Raw genomic sequence first — 21,407 nt, 5'->3', positions numbered from 1 at the left:
TTGCTTACCGGTTGCAGATGTAGATGCATGAAAAGAAGGTTCAATCTTCACAGCTCCAGAAGGTCCAAATTCTTCAAGCTCAAAAATAGATAGTTTCCCAACCAAGGTATCTCTATTGATAGATGTATTAGCCATTGTTCTCAACTCATTAATAGCAGTAGCCTTTATTTTGTTAGTCGGTGGTAGGCCTCTCAAGACTTTGGAAACAATTTCATCTTCGCTCAGAGCTCCACAACATTGAATTCCAATAACAATCTCATTTACCCTTTCCATGAATGCAGTAATCCTTTCATCTTCAGGTTTTCATATCTCATCCGATAACCATCAAGTTTAGCAATCTTCAAGGTAGGGTCACCTTCATTAAGATTCTCCAACTTATCCCATATAGCCTTTCCAAATGATTTGTCGGTTAATCCCATTATTTGTTGATCAGAAAGTGTACATAAGAGGGCTTCTCTTGCTCTACAATCATTCTCAAGCTCCTTAACCAGGTTTGTCGGAGGAGGATTGCCAGATGTCGGATTATAAGGTGTGACACCATTTTTTGTGATCTCCCAAATCTCCTTGCCAAGACATCTCAGATGAGTCTCCATCTGAATCTTCCATACTGTGTAATTTGTTCCATCAAGCCTAGGAATATCTCTCTGAAAGATAGCTCCAAAAGAATGCGATAAACTTGAACTCTTAGTCACCATAGGATCTTCCTCAAGCGGTTAAGCTTTCTACAGAGAGGACCAAAGCTCTGATACCAATTGTTAGACAGTTCAAATAATCGGAAGACAATTGAGAGGGGGAGGGTGAATCAGTTGTCACAGATTACCGAAACCACTAGCAATTAAAACATTAATATCAGAACCCAAAATATTAATATTGGAATAGGAGTTAAACAAATTTAGCATAAACAATAATTACAGAATAAATACCATCCACATGACACCAAGATTTATACGTGAAAACTCGGTAAAGGGAAAAACCACGGTGGGAAGCCTACCCACGATCAAAAAATACTTATGCAGTAAGTATGTGTATTACAATTGAGGGGACTGCACTTGCAGGAAAGGCCAACAGCCTAGATCGCACTTCTCATCACAAAAGGAGTCTCACTGACTACATATAAATCCAGACTACAATCCGGAGAAATGTTGAACTGCAAAAGATACCATCTCCTATGCCTGAGTACAGTTTCGGTTAAGCTCAATACTAGAGGACTAAATCCTCTTACATAAACCCAATTTGATCTCCAATGATCGACCAAATCCTCTGCCTGAATGATATTATATTATTCACACATTACATCTATTTCCCATAACCATGATAATCTACAATGAGATCTTACATCTATATATACAAACCCTCGACCATAAACAATTAGGTTGGCCACCAGACAATAAACCGATTACATAATTACAAAACATGTCGGCCTTAGACCAAACAAATAATATCCAGCACATAAGACATATTGGAAACACGTTGAGAGTTCCAATCCACACGTTACATTAAAGTTGATCCATAACCTAGATCAATCTGGACCTAATATAGGTCCATATGCTACAGCAATGATCTCCATCCACCAAGTCTCAAACATGATCACCATCAGCATCCTAAATCTCCACCAGAAGCTGCACCAACACCACTTATGCAATTCATCAAAAGCTCTGCCAATGAAACCCTCGCCGAAACCAGAAGCCAAGCTTGTAAGAAAACAGGATAGCATTTGATCACCAGACCAAAACCAACTTACTGAATATGAACATGAGTATCATGAATAAGCCAATTCCATAACCAAACCGTACCGGATCATACCGGATCCAAACCAACCAGAAACTACCCAACCTACCAGGACCATAAGGGTGTCGGTAAAGCATCCAAACAGCTAGTGTTGGCATCAATGACAAAACATCAATGCAACACATAATCAATTCCACCAAATGGCCAATAACATAATCATAAAATTATCATCCACGTCCATAATCAATTTCCATAATATACATAATCAATAAATGAATCACCATAAAAAATTGTTTCCATCTCATATATCAAAAATGATAATGTGTCAAATCATGGTACAATAAAATCCCTATAGGGTCACAAAATGATTGCATCCACATAAAAGGCCCTACTAGCTAGTACTGCCACCCTCGGATGGTGTTGTCCCTCCATGTCCTCCACTCACCCCTTCTTGCCTTACAGATAGTGCTCCTTATGGTCTCATAGAAATAGACCCACCAGATGCCTTCGATCTCATTTGACAAGACTATCATCTCAGCATACGAGGGGGCTCATTGATCAACTGGTACTACACCCTCATAAAGACTTTGATAGTACTGCACGACACTCGATTTCCCGCCATGCATCCATGGCCTCTATCACTATCTAGCCAAGGCCTATTGCTACCAAGGTCTGCCATGATAAATCCCTCTCCCCTTGCAATCGGGTGAAACCAACCTAGGCTAAGGATAACTGTACTCTCAAACCATCTAGCTCTCCACTCATAGCCTCCATCTCAGCCACTAGCTCTCCTGCCCCGACAACCTGTAAGGCCTCATGCAAGGCCTCACTCTACATCCTATAAGAATCTTGGTTTGATGTGGCTCAAGTCCTCTCCCTACCTACCTCTACCTCCAGGCTTCCAGGTAGCCCGAGTTCACTCAGTATCTCTCTCCAAGCATAGCTAATCCCTTTTTGCCACTATATGATCATACATCTCTTGTGTGATTTGTGCTTGTGTTGGTACATGTGGTTATATTTATCCTACTTATGCCTATACATGTTGATGGACTTGTACTTGTCCTCGCCCTTGGTCTTTCCTACCCTATCCCCACCTCCTCGGCACCTGTCATGCCCTCTATCCCCTAGCCTCCCTTGTGATGGATGCATAGGCCATCGGGTATATCTCCATCCGCTCCATCCCCCCCAATCACCCAATCAACTGTTGGTGCTGCCTCATCCTCCTCCAACACTCTAGGGATGCTCAATCTGAGTGGCCTATGGTGCTCCCACCATGCACTGTAGGCACCTGTCATCTTGGCATCAATAACATCTACTCGAGGATCCCATGGAATCGGAGTCAACGCAGTATAACTGCTACGTGGGTGCTCGGGGGCTATGGCCTCCCCCTAGGTACTTTTCTCGTGGGTAACTTGCAGATGTGCCTGCTCCTCACCAACAATATCCTGCTAGATATCGAACTATCACATGACTCGGTGAGGTAGATACTAATTGATAATGTGTATTGTCCTTCCCATCAACCAACACTATGTCTGTGTGAAATATAGATAGAAGGCGTCCTCCCGCGCCTCACAGGTCCTATACGGCCTCCATGTGAACTCCTGCATCTCATCGATGCACCGCCGCCAAAAACCCAAAGCTCCAACTCAAATATAGTGCAAAAGGTCACCATATATGTCAATGTATGGGTATTATCAGTGTCGATCCCTAACTCCTATTTGCCGACAAACAAAAATATGATCAAATGCCCAGATATGTAGCAAAGTAACCCCTGTCCTTAGGCTCTTATACCCGCGATATACACACATGTAAATATCACGGTACAACTACCCGAGAATCACATAACCCCAATCATATTGTGTACCCACAATCATCATCTTGCAGAGGCATCGTGACCATCCAATGGAGAATCCATGTCCGTTAAGATCAGGTATCAATCGTTCGTTAATCAAACCTGCTAGATATAGTACAAATCTAGGAATCTGGCATCTTCTCTCCATAGCTGGCTCTACCTGCATCTAGGTGTGGTCCATAGGGAGATTGTCTTTCTAGAAGGTCATTCATAGGTAGTGCTCCCGGTCTTCTATCTTGTACTCAGCGATGACACCTCAGATAGGCAATCGCGGTATCCTCCAAACATCATCTAGAGTGATGGATGCCACTATAGTGGGCAGGTAAAATGAGAAGGTATCACTAGGCCACCTCTCCAGCAACGCGTTCATCACCGCATTGTGCAATCACACACACGGCCACTAATGCACATAATCTAACCCGAGCACGATCAGGGTCATCTGCTCCGTAAACTGTAGTCTCTTCCACAGTTGCATAGTTGGTGATTAATGCTCACGCGACTCAATAGACACTAGAATCTCCTTCATCCATCAAACCACGCAAGTCATCCCTTTTCTATTCATTTTCCCCTCCCAATCTAGTTGGGGCATCCCCTTGCTTTCCTTTTTTTCTCGTCCCTTAGCCTAGCTACCCATTCAGGTCTCCCAAGCGGAGACATTGTTTTCCAAGGCGTAGATGCTAAAATGGTCGTGCATGCACCATTTCACAGGCGCAAACGTTTTGTAGCCCTTGAACCCTATTTTTGCCCCAACACAGACGTTGTTTCATCAAAATCCATCTACGGGCACTATGGGCCCCTTGTGGCCTATATATATATACCCTTCCTCTGCCCTTCCAACCTACGCTTTTGCTCCATTTTTCCTTCTTGGAAATAGAAGCTCCAAGGAGTACCTAATTCAATGGAAATATCTTTTGGTGGAGGATAAAACATGGGAAGGCCCACAAATATTGGAAGATCCAATCTTGCAATTGTTTGAGGACAAAAATTTTTAAGCAAATGAACTTTCCATGTCCTCATCTCAATTAATATAAGTTTGTATATATTAGGTTTGTACTAATGTCTTCCCTATTTTTTGTCTATTGTGAGTTTTCCCTTCATGACTATATTTTTTATTCCAACTCTACTCTTCCCTTCTTCCTATCAAAATTTTGGACTTTTCCTTACCATAATTCTTGATTCTTGAACCTCAATGTCTCATCCTATTGTTTGACTCTTGTGATATGGTCAACTCCCAATCCTTGATATTTCTACCTATTTTTTGTTCCACTACTAACTTCAATGTCATATTGTTTCTACTAGTCCATTTTTGGTGTCATTGCTTTAAAAATGGAACCTTTCTTGTCCATGATTATTATTCAAATTTGAAATTAGAGGTGTACATGGTGTTTATCTTGTTCTATTTGTGGAGGATATAAAATATTGAATGCTAACCAACCTTTAAAATCTATTTAGACCATTTCTTTTTGAGCATGGGAATTCTAAGAAGAAAACATAGTGATTTGAAAGGGCAATCTCATACGAAGTTCACATTGGAGCTTCCTTGAATGCAAAATTCAACCATATTGTATTTATTTCATTTTCCATTGTTGTTGGTATGAATAGTTGATGTTGTAGAATCATTTGAATGTAATACAAGCATTATTGTAATAGGACTTACATATGCATTTGTTGTTCACTATAATAAGAAAATTGGGCATTATGTTGCCATAGTTGATCATAGTGTAATGAAATTGTTGGTGTATAAATAGTAAGTTAAATATGAATTGTCTAAAATCTTATTAACAATAAGGCTTTACTACTGGTCACTTGGTTTCAAACTGCTCTCTCTTGCATCAAAAAGGAACTACTACTTAGGGAAGAATGTTAAGGAAGACCACTTGATCCTTCTTCTTTTGAGGCTTGCTCTTCCCGGTCTGATGAGTTTTTTGCTAAGGATGTGGCTTTGTCGTGCCTAAAACCCCTAGTGTGGTTTCTCCTACTTCATGTTCATCCCTTAATGTGCTTCCTCCTGCTCCGTATCTGACTTAGCTTGCTTCGGGTGCTTCCTCACAACTTTTGTCTTCTCTTGTGGTCATTGGTTGTCTTTCGCCCATGTAATTTTATTCCCCCTTTTGCTATTGTTGATCCCCCTATGGGAGGGTCACCTCTTGTTTCCCATTATAACGAGACCTTGGATGATAGTATTGCTTGGATTGAAATTCATAGGTGGAAGAGTCCTTCTCCTTCTCCTTCTCCCCTCACTCTTTTTGGTGTTGTGAAAGAGAATTCAATTGTTTAGTGGTGGGTCCCTTATAATCCACTAGTTACTTGCTCCGGTCTCAAAACACTTTTCTTCCTCAATCTCACTACTCATGAGATTCACTCCTTTTGTCTTGATGGCTACTCTGTTATGGGTTCAAGCCCTTCTTGTACTTATCTAATCAAAACAATAGGGCCTACTAGTTTTGTTAATCAATTAATGTATTTTGGGAAGATTATAAATTAAAGTTGTGTTATTGTTTTGGCCTAGGACATTACAATAAAGATCTTGTTCAAGAAGTGTTGATGAAAATACAAAAGATATAAATAATAATAAACTTGAGGCTTCCTTTAATGGTTATTGGAATTACTTGAAGTAAGGAAACCAAACAAAAGAGACCAATGTGGTATTATTAGATGCATAATTTGGTTCTTTTTGGCACTTCTACCAATAGATAACAATCAAATCTCAAGTGCTTAAATTAGTATGCAAATTTTGAACTTACAGAAAAGAGGATGTCATGATGTGTATGTGATTCAATCTAAGGAATAGAAATGTGAATGATTTGATCTAAATGAGTGAGCTGATGTAAATTGGTTGTGTATATTCTAGCCAAAACAATTGCTTATTAAAATGAGGTTCAAACTTGGGGTTAAAGAACATACCAAAACAACAAAATGTATGTCAAAACTATACATTAAATTCACCTATACAAATTAACATGATACATGAAGGAAAGACACTGATAGTTTCACTTTTCTCCTCTCCAATTACACGTGTATAATGTCTTCAATATATTAATGTTGTGTAATTATTTGATAGTTTCATCTTGCTTTCCTATAATAATAATAAAAAAGCATATTTTTACACAAACTTGACTTAAAGAAAAAGCAAATCAGTGTCACTTTTTGCCTCTACAATTATATATCTATATATTTGATGTCTTTTATAAACTAAGGTAGCTGAGTGTTATTATTTGGTAATTTCTTTGTCTTCCCTTTCTCTAAGAAAAACATTATTATAATAAGAAAAAAAAGTTATATTTTTACATAAATTCTATTGAATAAATAAATTACAATAATAAACAAATTTTTAAAACAATGAGCTCAAACTTAGATGTGAACATTAATTGAATTTAAATGCAATATTTTAATTGGATTCTATGAATGTGAAAGTGAAACTAAAGTTGCCACATCCATTCAAACTCTATTAAATTTAATTTGACAATGACTGAAAATCTAGTAACTAGTTATATTTAAGAGCAATTCACTTACACAAATGCAAAGTTCATCTTCAAAAGTGCGAACCTTAAACTATTGTATTGATCTAGATTGCAAATCAAGACTGAAATGACAAAGAAAAAAGGCCTACTATGATTCACACTCGTCAATCTTTTGGTATAAAATTTGACAAAAATAGACTATTTAAAAATAGCTTTCAAAAAAAATTGAATTGTAAGTCGTGTTATTCTTAATTGAACAATTTTGGATCAAGCATCAAGGACACACATGTATGGACCTGAGATGATGCGTACTTGTGTAATTCTGTAATTTATATTCTTTAATATAATTGTTTTCATTTTGATAATTTCTATAAACGACTTCAAATTGATGAATGGAAGTCTTTAAATGCACCAAACACATACATGTGTGATAGCTCAACTTTTGGAAGTTATTCAAATCAACTACGATTAGGTCATGTATGTCCTTCCAAACTTTAACTCAATAAGAAAAAAAAATATTTAAAAAAAAAGGGGGACAATCACTAAAATAGAGGGAAAGAATAAGGTCACAATCCCTAAATAAGAGGCCACCTCTAAGTTCGTTTTAAGACACCTAAATTAAAGCAAGCCCAAAACATGATAGAAAGATGCATCGATATGCTATTTTTACTATTACATGAAGTTTGCCCCCAACCGAGAATGCAAATTATTGAAGGCGTTGCCCTCTTAAATGTTAGAATTTGGATTCCCGATCATTAATTTTCCAAATTCCGAAATGTGTGGTGTTTAATGACCCATGCTCAGTTTTAGACCAAAATCATAATCAGCCTGAAAAGACCATCAAATCATGGCATTAGTCGCATGGATGACATGTCAAATAACACAATTACAGATGGGATGCTTAAGAGATATGATGCTGCTTACATTAAGGCGTCCAACACCATGTAAATGGGTTGAAGTAGTTTAACTGTCACGAAATACTGATAAATACCAAAAGACCTTAACCATTGATATCCTGCTCTCAAAACCACTTGAAACATCTGGTGTACAAACCTACTATTATAATACAACCATTATCAAAGATGCCTAAAGGAATAAAATGTCGAACTTCAGTGAATTTAATAACACCACAATCATGTTTTTGAAACAACGCAAAATTCCCATACAATAAGTTCATTATTATTTGCAATTGTCATATAAAATGGAATTATTCAAATAGCAGGTGCTCCTTTAATGTAACTTACCAGTTACCAAACCACATCACAGCTCTAAATTCAACATTATTTTACCTACACATACCTTTTTTTGACAAATTCAGCAATCAAAATATATTAAAATGTTTTTAAAGATTAATATTATATTATATAGTCTGACTTTCTGTCATGTAAATCCAATGCTTACGCTCATTCATAACCACAATTAAGCAACCCTTCTAAAATAGCTTTCTTAGAGGGCATACGGTGCACATATTAAACTAAGCTGCCATGAAATGAGAGTTACTCACAGGAAAAAACCGGCTCGTACCCTTTACTATGACTGTCAGAAAATGTCTGCAAAGAGATTAAACATTGATGGATGCTAGGCTTGAAATTTGTCTATAGGCAGATGAAAAAACGTCTTAGATGGCTAGATGCCCAAACCACAATCCTCGACACTTACACCGGTCCCATTACACTTATTTAAAATTATTTAGTAAAATAGCATCCTTATTACTGTATTCTATGCTATATATTATTTAAATCTGCAATCTATTCCTTGACGAGACATCCACATCCTGCATGTAGTTTATTAGATGGCCATCTAATAAACTACCCAAAATGTGTTTGAGATGTATGAATACTTTGACTATACAGATAAGGATTCTATAATGCTCTGTACAGGCATTACAAAATTTTAACTAGACTTCTTAAGAAAAAGTTTATGAGCAAAGATGGGATATTACCCCACTTGAAATTATATGAGAGTTTTGGATGTATCTTAGACGTACTTTCAACTGTTGAATGAATAAAACTGCATCTCATCGTCAAGATTACTGCCACTTTTTTTTCGATATCATTGAGAGCAGAGCTTGCATCATGGAACAGAGGACATTAGCCGAGACTACTAGTAACAGAGTTAAAAGGTTAGCTCACTTTTTTCCAAATATAACACCAACTAAATTACACAATAAGCTAAAATGTTGTACAAAACAAGCATTTAGCCAACAAACTGACTTCAGCAAAGTGATGATATTTTACCTATGAAAGTGGAGCTTTGATAGTCGAATGTCATTCAAATAGCAATTTCAAATGAGGTTAAACCAAAATCTAGTTGAAAGTCAACTTAAACAAGACTGCTAGGCACCCTCTGCCGACCAGCATGTCCTCTGAGACTGGTACTATTAAAATGCACATGATAGTCATTCACCAGGCAACACAGTGACTGTCATAGAAAAACAACAGTGATAGCGACGCTCACTGACATGAAACATTTTAATCATTTGTAGCAGTAACATTTGCTGGTTTAAAGGGGAAAAAACTAATGCACACGTGTCATTCTCATTCTGGGCATTGACTTCTTCATCTGACGCTGACGGTCCTTTTCTTCTCTCTTCCGGATTGCTTCAGCACTTAACTGAGCTTCAGTCTCTTCCATAGCCTTCTTTCTTTCTTCTTTCTTCCTCTGAATTGCTTCTTGTCTAGCAATCTGTTGTTCTTTGTACAATTCCTTAGCCACTTTAGTTCTTGCAGCTTCTGCCTTGTTACGAGTCTGCAATAAACAAGTATGACAATTTAAATTCTAAGTTCTAACATAAAAAAAGCCAACATCAGATAATAAATTTGAACCAAAGTTGCTTAAGGAAGAAAATTTGAAATTTCTTATATCACCTGAGTACTGAGCTTGTAACGCCCAACCAGGTCAATATAATATGGTACAATTGCAATCAAACGTGTCATATCAGCCATTTTGCTAGCTGATGGTAGTGTGAACTTGAACGTAAGCATCTTTCTGTGTGAACTCAATGGGTATTGGTCTGTAAAATATAATGAAACAAAACCTTTTCCATACTTTTCAAATGCTTTTTCACCAAAAACCTGTGATAAATAAAACAGACAGGATTATTTTATACTCTTTGAAACTTCATGATTTGTTTCCAAGCAAACACAGTTCAACTTGTGCAAAAACAGATTTAACTTCCTAATGCATCTTTTTCAGTATTCAGGAATTCTCTCAATACAAAATTGGTTCGGATTATCTTGATGTCCAGAAAACATACACCAGTATTTGAGGCGAAATAATTTTCTAGAATAAATAAGACAACTAACATTGCAACTGCAAGAAACCTTACCATAAAAGTTCAGTACTTCAAAATTAAATAGCACTTGCATCTAAATTAAAAACATCCTCGAAAGGAATTTTCGTGCCTCCACAAATTGAAATAACAGACCAGGTGTCCAGGCAATTTTAATGGCATCAAAGGAAAATATGCAGGAGGGAATCACCCAAAAAGATTATGGAAGACAGTTCTAAAGCTTGTAAATATTAGAGATTATCCTATTTGAACATGAATGCAATCGAGAATATACAGAATGATGATATATAATTTTCTAATTCTCAACTCACCTCATTAATAGGAATTTGTTCTACTATGTGCCCCTGAGACCAGCAAAAACCCATGTAATCATGCCATTTCATTTCCATTGTACTTCCAACAATCAGCAACGCTAAATCTAGATACTAGCAAACCCAGATTCATTTTAAAACTTGTCCCTCCATTTTACCACATTTCTATGTTATGGAATTGTAGGTTTTGAAAGGATGATATTAATAAAATCCACAGTATCATTACTACTTAAACTTGGGTAGTGGGGTCATAAGTGATAAAGATACAATTCTAGAATAATGTGGCCACATTGTTAAATGTAGTGGGTTGATTCTCTAACCTTTTGTTAGCTCTCAGACATGCATCTCCAGGGAATGTCAACGAGAGCAATTGGATTCATGGTCAGAAAGTGCAATGAATAATGCATGAGTGAGGGCAAGTCACTCCTACTTTAGGCTTTACTAGGCCAAGAAGGGCATTCACTGAGGTTTACAGAGAACAACTAAAGAATTATAGCTCAACTTGAGCTGATCTTCCAAAAACCCTGCCCTGCAATAAGAGACTCCCATGGTTGTCACTAAGTCTTTATGCACGTTTATTCATGACCTCCTTTTAAAGAAAAAAAAGAGCATCCATACATACAGCAAAAGATAATATCATTGCTGTACCTCTACAATTTTATCCCCTTAAATGGACATACACATGCAAGATGGAAACATGCCTTCGCGATTGTCTTATCAATTTTATCAGTTTTAGTTTGCATAAGATTAGACACAAGTTGCTACCCTAGATCATAAGAGCATGGCAAAAACTACACAACTAAACTATCTCTAAAACTACGCAACTAAACTATCTGAGAACAAGAGATGATTACATTTGCTCCTTCACCTCCTATATTGAAAAAAAAAGACCTGCATAGGCTGCAATAGCCTCAGGGATGCACCATATACAAGCCACAAAGATTAGAAACCTTTCAAATCATGACATGTTTACTTGTCAAACTGAAAGAAATTAAAAGCATGAAGGAAAGACTTGTTCCAGTTCTTGAAACATTTTATAGCCATGACAAGCAAACCAGGCCATGCAGCAAACCTACCAGCAAATGTAACATGAGAAACATAATGGCATTCCATTTCCTATAAACTTATAGCTGACATTGGAGACACCAATCAACATTACTGATTCTTGCATATGACAAACAGTACAAAAACTTGCACAGACATTTTCATGCCTTCATAAAATCTTACGTTTCATTACTTGAGCCCCTAGAATTTACAGTAGCACTTCTGTGCAAGAAATAGCACAACACACCAACCCTTTGTGAATATTAAAATCGTGTATGTATAGCCCTACAGCATACTAGTAGCTTCATGGCATAGGAACTCGGCCATGTCATGCATTGAAGTCCGTGGGGCAGGGGAGACGGCCACTAAAAGTTGCATAAAGTAAATCAGAATCAGAAATTAGGCCTCATGGGTGCAAATCTGCAAATGCATTTGATCCATTCAAACCTTATGCTCTTGTTGCCCTATAGAAATATTGGTAGTCCAAGCACATCTAAGATAGATTGATCAAGGGACAAAGTCCCCAAAGGCACACACCAAGCCCCTGGCACACCTGTCAACATATCAATAAAGGCCAACAACAGCAAAAATGAGGGCAAATAAGTATCACATCCCAACATGGATTGTACTTTGGCAAGAATACCTCCAACAAAAGAAACCAAGATATGTAGCTTGTTGATGCCGCAGTATACTGCAGAACAAAGAATTACTACTGAGAAGGGGAGTGAATCAGTCGTAAATAAAACTTAAACCCTTATTCAATTAAATCTTTTGAAAAACTCATTAAAAGCTTTTAAACTGAATTCTGAAACCTGTTCACAACTTAGAAAGATTCAATACTGTACTGTTATAATCGTACCTGGAAAAGACAACAAACTTTATCTATCATTGTCTGGAAACATACTCCATTGTTATTCAGGATTTCTCTCTTAGTCATTCTGCCATCAACATATCACAGGCTTGCTTTCTTCCAATATACAAAACATTTACTGCACTTTCTTTTGTTTGAATGCTTACTGCAATCAAATGATGTATTTCTTCCACATGAAACACGAAGACCTCACACATCAATGCTGATATAATACAGCAAACATTGCTCAGAGGTACTTCCTAATCCTTCATGTGTTTTTGGACCATTTTTTCAAGTTTCAAATGCTCTTTACGTTTCTTAAATAGAAACCTCTATCGAGTGTTCAGTTGTAAGGTAGTTTGAACTTTGAACTGCCTATAACTAATAACCACCCCTTAATTAATAATCAACGATAAGGAGGATAATTCATTGGTTTCCTAATGTAATCTTCAACTGAAAACAAACTGAATCTTCTGATGTATGTTCTTATATAAATCAATTGATATGCAAAACATTTTTGATCTGGAAACAAATCAGACAATGTGTATACCCAAAAGGATGCAATGGTCTCCATGTTTTGATACAAATACAACATTCAAACAGAACAGATCAAGGATAAGAATATTATTATTACTGTTGCATGTTCCTTCACATTTGTTCTGTTCTAAGTTCTAACAATGTCCTGAAAACACAGGTACCTTCACTAATATTCACAATCAGCACAGTAGTTTCCTGTTCCAGAATATAAACTGCTTAGACTAGCCTCTTATTCCTGAGAGGACTGCAAATGGAGTTCTTATCAAACCTGATATTATTGTATGTGTTTATGCTTTCATCATCAACCCGATTTAAGGGTGTCAACAGATGTTATTAAATCGTGCATCATATTCTATGTATGCACTGTTTGTGATCAATCCATTTCAGAGAATGATTAACGATACAGTAGGCAAAGCTGCAAGTTGTGTATTTTGCAATTCAACATAAAATGCTGAGTGACATCAATGACAAATCATCTAACATATACATGCAAGCATCTATACATTCATTTATCAAGAAATTCATGGCCAGATACATCAAACCAGAACCATGAAGCACCCCCAAGCCAAAAGATTGATAGCCAAAAGTTATTGCGCAGGCAACAACAAAAGACAATGCTAAAACAAGCTTAGAACACAGCATTTGATGACACAGGCGTATGAAAAAAAAACTAGCCGCCGGTAGAAACCCTAGCCGAATTTCTGGAATAAGCCCACGAAGTACAAACCAAAAATCACGGGAGGTATGAGGGTGAAACCCTAGGCGCCGTGCTGAAAACAAAAAAAATCGCAAAAATCGTTTGAAGACAGAAATCTGCAGACCCAAAAACGTGGAATCACGAAAAAATCGCGGAAGTCACGAAAAATTAAAAAATCCGCATAACGTCGTCGTCGGAAAAAACGATGAACCCTGGAAAATCCGAAAAAAACGCCCTGCAAAATCCGAAAAAAAAACGCCACCAAAATGGGTAGTCGCAGCGCCCAAAATCGTGAAAAATATCTGCAGGTGGTCGCGAAAAATCGCGTGAAACGGACAAAAATCGCGGTCAAAAAAAATCGGGTCTGAAAACCTTCACCACTGCCGCTAAATAAATCGCGATTTTCCAAAAACCGACCAAAAAAAAATCACGCAGGTCCTACCACAAGTCTGCAATGAAACCCCACGAATTTGCAGAACAGAAAACGATTGCAGGAAAAATTGCGGCTCAGAATCCAATGCGGCGCCAAAACACACTGAAAAAGAACGAAAACCACAACCTTCAGACCTGCGAAAAACCACGAACACAAAAAAATCCAGAATCTGACTAAAACCCTGATCTGCAAAAATAACCTCTTCAAACAGGCGCGAAAAACACTAAACACCAACTGCTGCCGAACCAAAAACTCCAAAGATTTTTTTCATTTAAAAAAAATCGAAAAAAAATTCTGGAAAAGTATTCAGGAAGGAGGGCACAAATTTTATCAAAAAATTTGCCAAACTTTAAAGAATCCAATCGACCCACTCTGATACCATGAAAAATTGATTGAACAAAATAATCGGATAATCTATTCATCGATATACAGACGTATATATAGAGATTACAAGATGACGTTCTAAAACAAAAACTAGTAGTTAAAGTGAAATCAAATAAGCTAAAAAGCTTTAAAAAGCTAAATATAGCTTTAAAAGCTAAATAATAAAAAGCTAACTAAACAAGCTAAATAAGTCGACTAGAAAGCTAAATAGCTAAAAAGATCAACAACTAAGATGACTGCTAAAAATAGAAGATGACCATTATAGAATAGCTATTAATATTATTTTAACAGTACACTGCAAGCATCAGTCTTGCCAATTCCCTATACCATTGTGTATCAATTGTACATACCCACTAGCTGAAAATATTTCAACAATGGCGTGTATGCGTTTATGAAACATCGAGCCCTGAGTTAGCAGAAATAAATGGCTAGAGCAAAGCATTACGATTCTTAGTCTATAAATCTGTGTGAAAGCAAAAGCATTACGATTCTTGGTCTATAAATCTGTATGAAAGCATAAAAAACATGGGGGAAAGGCATGTTGCAGTTGTGTTGGATGAAGAAGGTCCTGCCATACGTATGTGGCTGCCATGTAGATGCCATTGCATTGAGCACTAAAGTCAACACACACTATATAGTGTCATCACTATACTGAATAAGGCTAACAGGCAGAACAAATAAAAACACAGAACGTAGGACATTTAAAATGTACATTAAATGCAAACCATAAATAAACAAATCCAAACACAAGAGGACACATGGCATCAAGGTAAGGAATCATAGGCAAATAAATACACCACCCACAAACATTAAAGATAATAGTTGCATGATGTAGAGAGCCTACTAAATGCAGCTAGACCTGGAGATTATCAACCATTAGGACAAATACAACACCGAGGCACGTTTAGATGATGATTGGACAAAGATGGATCACTAGGACCAAAAGAAACTAATCTTCACAATTGGCATGTGTAAACAAGCACAATGTAGACCTAAACTGGATACCACAATTATGGAGACTGACAATGAATTGTTTGGCTCCGGAATTGCAATATATACCAAGATGACATAGACCATCAAGGATGTAAATCCAACATAAATATGGACACTAAAGAAAATAGTGCCAATAGGGTCTCACAAAATCCTTAATTGGAATATGATCTTAAATGGGTTATCATAAATGGTGGGCTACATTTAAGTGGGTCAATCATAATGTTATATATTGATAGTCCACCTCCTTATGTAATAGCCACATTGGTAGCTTATAACTAGGGTTAATTCTTTAAGTTTCAAAATGAAAGTAGGGTCAAGTCAATTGACTGATTGATCTAACAACCTGTTAGCATATTTTGGTGTTTTGTCATTGATGTCAAATTCAGAGATTCATACCCGTACACATCCATATAGTTGTTCCCGTTGTTTCAACGATCAACAATTTTTGTAACAAAGTGATCTAATACAAATTTCTGGAACACAGTGATCTTATTTTTGACATGTCTATTACTTACAAGAATAGACAGTCATTGTAATAATCGTATCTGAAGATTCTGTGTTTTCAGGAATCAATGATTGTTTGTTTCTGGGTTGTGATTCACATTATTTTTGCAGTGACAGTATTGTCTCTTCAAATTTGTTCGCATCAAGAAACATGGTTGTTTGCATTGCGACTTGCAGAGAATGATATACCCATTTGTGTTGTAGTTTATCTCTGTTCATTAAAATACAGCAGCACACATATCTTGGTCATGTATTGTTTCTGACATAGAAGACTAATCTTGCATAAACACTTATGTTTTCTGGAAACAGCGATGGTGACTTCTTGCTTGTTCATTTGATTCATCAAAGACTATCTATCGTAAGCAAAAATAATTCACGAGGTCATATATTTGTAGTGACTACAACCCTTCTGTAGAAAACATAACGAGATTAATTGGGAACAAGGTATCATTTGATGGATGGTTCCATCGGTTATAAAGAATGCTTTCTATCGAATGAAGTGTGTTTTGCTTTGCATTATATTAAGTTTTTCAGACCCAGACTATCAAAAGTGTGGATCTCTTTCTTGTGTGTGGAGTTATAACTAATCCATAAATATCTTATAGATAGTCGTAACCGATAAACGTTTTACCAGATAATTGCCGATTGGAAAAGGTGTTATATATGTATGAGGGAAAGCATTGAAAAAGATTGATACAACGGCGATATATCATCTGATGAGAATGTATTTATGCAGAAAAATATCTCTGTAATAGAGGGAGGTGAGTGTATGAAAATTATTGTTAAGTTGTATTAAGTCTGACACAAAATGCAAGCTTGATGGAGTGATGAACTAGGATCGCTGAACAGAGACATTTTATGTAAATCTAATGGAAGTGCTGTGTAACCTGTATATGAAGCAAAGCGCTGATTTCTGAATATTGCTGACAGTGCTCAGTTGGTAAAGGTTTGGTTACAAATTGCTAATGTTGTGAAGTGTAAAACTGAATAGAATATCTGAAGATTGGAGGTATTCAGTTTGCAATAGTTATTTTTAATAGACTTCCAATGATATGAAGTGTAATGCTTATTGAAAAGAATTGTGATGTATATATTTCCTAAAATTGGTACTGTTTGAATGGGTGCTAAGATCAGGAAGAGTGGTGCTCTTAGAAAAGGGATTTGGTGACTCCTTAGGATTGGTGCCCTTAAACATTGTAAGTGAAGTTTTAACTGTGACGCTAGATTAGGACAGTAGACCCTAACAGCATTTCTCACCATGGTTTTTTCCATCCTGGGTTTCCACGTAAAATCTTGTGCATTCTCTCGTTTAGTTGGGTTGATACTGTTTTCCTTATTGTTTTCTTCCAGATTGCAAACTGAAGGTTACTAATTTTAAAAGTTATTGAACTTAAAAAGGATTGAATATACTACTGATTTACTTTTATTTTATTTTTTTCATTTTGGTTTGTGGCTTTGTATGTTGTTTAATGTTTATAGATTCAACATTCATAGGATGGCAAGTGCTTCTAGCACTGGGAACTCCTGGTTCTGAACAGAGTCAGGCTCTCCACTATGGAAATATGTGAAAATGGTTCAGCAACTACCAGGTGGAGGAGGCTTCCTTTGGATTTTGGTGCAAGAGCACCTAGTGGACTTTATGCCTCCATGAGGCAATTTTGTAAATTTTGCTTTAGCATTGTGTTTTGATAATGTAATGAGGTATTTTAGACCATTTTGGACTTATTTGTAATGATTAGGAGGTCATTTGTGGGTTATATGGAAAATATTGTAAAAAGTTGTCATGTTGTCATGCAATTTTGCATTTTTTTGTTGTATGTGGAAGGTGAAGGGTCAAGTCATTTAAAAGACAGTTGTAATTGATCATTTGAAAGGCATAAATATGGCCTCCAACACGAATTTCATGAATTGTTGAAAGCATAAATATGGCCTCCAACACGAATTTCATGAATTGTTGAAAGTTTTTGAAGGTTGGAGAAGGATGGAATAAAGAAAAAAATTATTTTTGTAGCATCCTTACATTGTTTTTTTTAAGTTTTCAAAATTTGCAGTCTGAAACATGCTATTTTACGGCCCTTTAATGGTCTCATATTGAGGACTATAATATATGGACGGAAAGGTATTTGTTTCTAGTTTCCAAATCTTTTTGACTCATTAAATTTTATTGAGTTGTGTGTAAGATATGGCGATTTTGGTGAAGGCTGTCCAGTTTGACAGTTTTTGGTGAAAATAACAATCTAAAAAATTTGTGGTATGGAAATTGTTGGTACAATAAAATTCCTCAAACCAATAGGAAGAGTTTAACAAATGATTCTAATTTAATCTAAAGGTGTTTTGGTTCAATTTCATTAAGTCTTTCAAAAGTTATAAGTAATTTGGTACAGGTTGCTTGGAACCCTACCTAGTGTTAGCAGTTTTGGGAAAAAGTATCATAACTTTGTTTTAACCGATGGATTTGGCTAATAACTGGGAGGAAATGTTTGTATTTAGGCTTTCTTAAATCTCACCGATACGATTTGCTTAATTATGTCTCTAGTGAAAGTTATCAAGGATTGTTCTCAAGTGGCAGATTTTGTCCTAGTACGTTGATATGGTTAAAGGGTTTCAAAAATCAATCTATTGAGTCGATGTGAATCCTCCCTCTTGCATCAATTGGTATCAGAGCTCAAAAGGTCTGGGCAAAGAGAGTGTTTTGTGTTTGTGTGTTTGTGTTTGTGCAGGTTGAGAAGAGAACCTGGTTGCCAAAAGACTAGGTAGAGAGAAGATGAGACCTAGGTGAGGCAAAGACAAAGTGGAAGCAAGGTTAAAAGGACTTGCTTGAAGAAATGGATTTTTTGAGGAGGTTCTTCCAAAGTGAGAGTTCACAAGAGGATAAGAAAAAGAAGAGACGAAGAAAAAGAGACGAAGAGAAAAGAGGAAAGAGGAAAGAGGAAATGATGAGGCAAAAAGAGTTTGAGTTAGAGATAAGAGAAATAAGGCAAGCTATGGAGCAAATGAGAAAAGACATAGAAGAATTGGACAAAAGAATTGAGATGCAGCAACAAAGTTGGCACTTGACAATAAATAAAAAAGTATTATGGCCCATTAAGAAGATTGTTCAAAGAAGAAAACAAGCAAGGACAACAATCAATGATGAAGAAGAAGATTTATATGCAGCGATTGAGAAAGAATGGAATAGCAAGGTTAGAGTTGGACAAGCCAAGCAAACTAAGATGATGGTAGAGGAAGAGAAACCCATGAAGGAAGCAGCCATGACAAACCATGAAGATGTTGAAATAGCAAGTATGAAGCTTGATCTGATTTCAATGGAAGATGATATTGAATTCGTGACAAAAGATGATTTGGTTAAGATCAAGGATGACTTGATTTTGGAGGGTAAAAATTGATCTCAAAGGTATGATGGTATGATGTTTTCTTCATTACTTTTCAAGGAATGGATTTTCAGTTTTTTGCACTTTAGAGGTTTGTGATCCTAACAAGGAGGCAAGGTTGAAGGAAGAGAAACAGATGGGAAAAGTGAGGACCAAAGGTGAAGAGATCATATCTACACCAAAAAGGAGAAAGAGTAAGGAAGGAGTACACATAGTTCTTGTCGAGATTGTAAACAAGGGCAAACCAAAGTTCAAGATGAAATCCAAGGTAAAAGGGCAGACCATAGAAGGCATCAAGGAGAAGAATTTGAAGATGGAGACCTGTTACTTCATTCACTCCAAGAGGACTTAGAGATTTCATTTGGTCGGGAGTATGTTGCAGGAGCACCTGATGGACTTTATGCCTCCATGAGGCAATTTTGTAAATTTTGCTTTAGCATTGTGTTTTGATAATGTAATAAGGTATTTTAGACCATTTTGGACTTATTTGTATTGAGTTTGAGTCTTAAGAGGTCATTTGTGGGTTATATGGAAAATATTGTAAAAAGTTGTCATGTTGTCATGCAATTTTGCATTTTTGGTTGCATGTGGAAGGTGAAGGGTCAAGTCATTTAAAAGTCAGTTGTAATTGATCATTGTTGGTTGGAAAAGGCATAAATATGGCCTCCAACACGAATTCCAGGAGTTGTTGAAGGTTGGAGAAGGTTGGAGAAGGATGGAATAAAGAGAATTTATTTTTGTAGCATCCTTACATTGTTTTTTTAAGTTTTCAGAATTTACAGTCCGAAACGTGCTATTTTATGACCCTTTAATGGTCTCATATTGAGGACTATAATATGTGGATGGAAAGATATTTGTTTCTAGTTTCCAAATCTTTTTTATTGTTGAGACATGGACCAGCTAGGACTCGAACCTAGGACCTTCCATACGCTGTTGGAGTGCTCTACCACTGAGCAACTGGCCCCTCTTGGACCAGTCCATCGTAAGTCCGGGTGTGACTTATTTCCAACACCAACACCCCCCCTTAAGCCACACCTCTTGTGTGCTTGGGGCTCCTAGCCTGGACCTTGCTCTGATACCATGTTGAGACATGGACCAGCTAGGACTCAAACCTAAGACCTTCCATATGCTGCTAGAGTGCTCTACCACTGAGCTACAGGCCCCTCTTGGACCAGTCCATCGTCGGTCCGAGTGTGGCTTATTTCCAACACCAACATTTGTCTCATTAAATTTTATTGAGTTTTGTGTAAGATATGCGATTTTGGTGAAGGCTGTCCAATTTGATAGTTTTTGGTGAAGATGACAGTCTACAAAATTTGTGGTATGGAAATTGTTGGTACAATAAAATCCCTCAAACCAATTGGAAAAGTTTAAAAAATGATTCTAATTTAATCTAAAGGTGTTTTGGTTCAATTTCATTGTCTTTCAAAAGTTATAAGCAATTTGGTGCAGGTTGCTTGGAACCCTACCTAGGGTTCGCAGTTTTGGGAAAAAGTATCATAACTTTTGTTTTAACCATTGGATTTGGCTATAACATGGAGGAAATGTTTGAATTTAGGCTTTCTTAAATCTCACTGAAGCAATTGGCTTAATTATGTCTCTAGTGAAAGTTATTAAAGACTCTTCTCAAGTGGCAAATTATGTCCTAGTACGTTGATATGGTTAAAGGGTTACAAAAATCAATCTATTGTGTTGATGTGAATCCTCCCTCTTGCATCAGATTTGCAGCCATTGCAAAGAGGAATATAAAAGCTCTTATAGTAGAGTGAAAGCACATTTGTGCTTTATCCCTCAAAGAGGCATCAACTTTTGTCCAAGCAAGCCAAAAGTTCCAAGGCAGCCTGCACCTAAAACCTTGCTTGTAAACTCTATTGTACTAAAATATATTTCAGAATGAGGCTAGAGACATTGCCGAGGAAGACATAGGTAGATGCATCTATGCAAATGGAT

General features: G+C 36.8%; 1 protein-coding gene across 1 annotated transcript in view; it reads right to left on the bottom strand.

The window, feature by feature from the left end:
- Window positions 1-9,148: 9,148 nt before the first annotated feature.
- LOC131067393 (uncharacterized protein At5g49945) overlaps window positions 9,149-21,407 on the bottom strand; it is a 56,794-nt gene continuing 44,535 nt past the window's right edge. The window contains exons 3-4 of the mRNA XM_058002374.2: window positions 9,909-10,115; window positions 9,149-9,789 (exon numbers count right to left, since the gene is read on the bottom strand). Of these exons, the coding sequence (XP_057858357.2) occupies window positions 9,559-9,789; window positions 9,909-10,115 (438 nt within the window). The 3' untranslated portion in view covers window positions 9,149-9,558. The remainder of the gene's footprint in view (window positions 9,790-9,908; window positions 10,116-21,407) is intronic.

Source organism: Cryptomeria japonica, chromosome 5 (genome assembly GCF_030272615.1).
Source record: "Cryptomeria japonica chromosome 5, Sugi_1.0, whole genome shotgun sequence".
NCBI lineage: Eukaryota > Viridiplantae > Streptophyta > Pinopsida > Cupressales > Cupressaceae > Cryptomeria > Cryptomeria japonica.
Note: the sequence above shows the minus strand (reverse complement) of the source record. Positions and strands in the feature narration are given on the sequence as shown.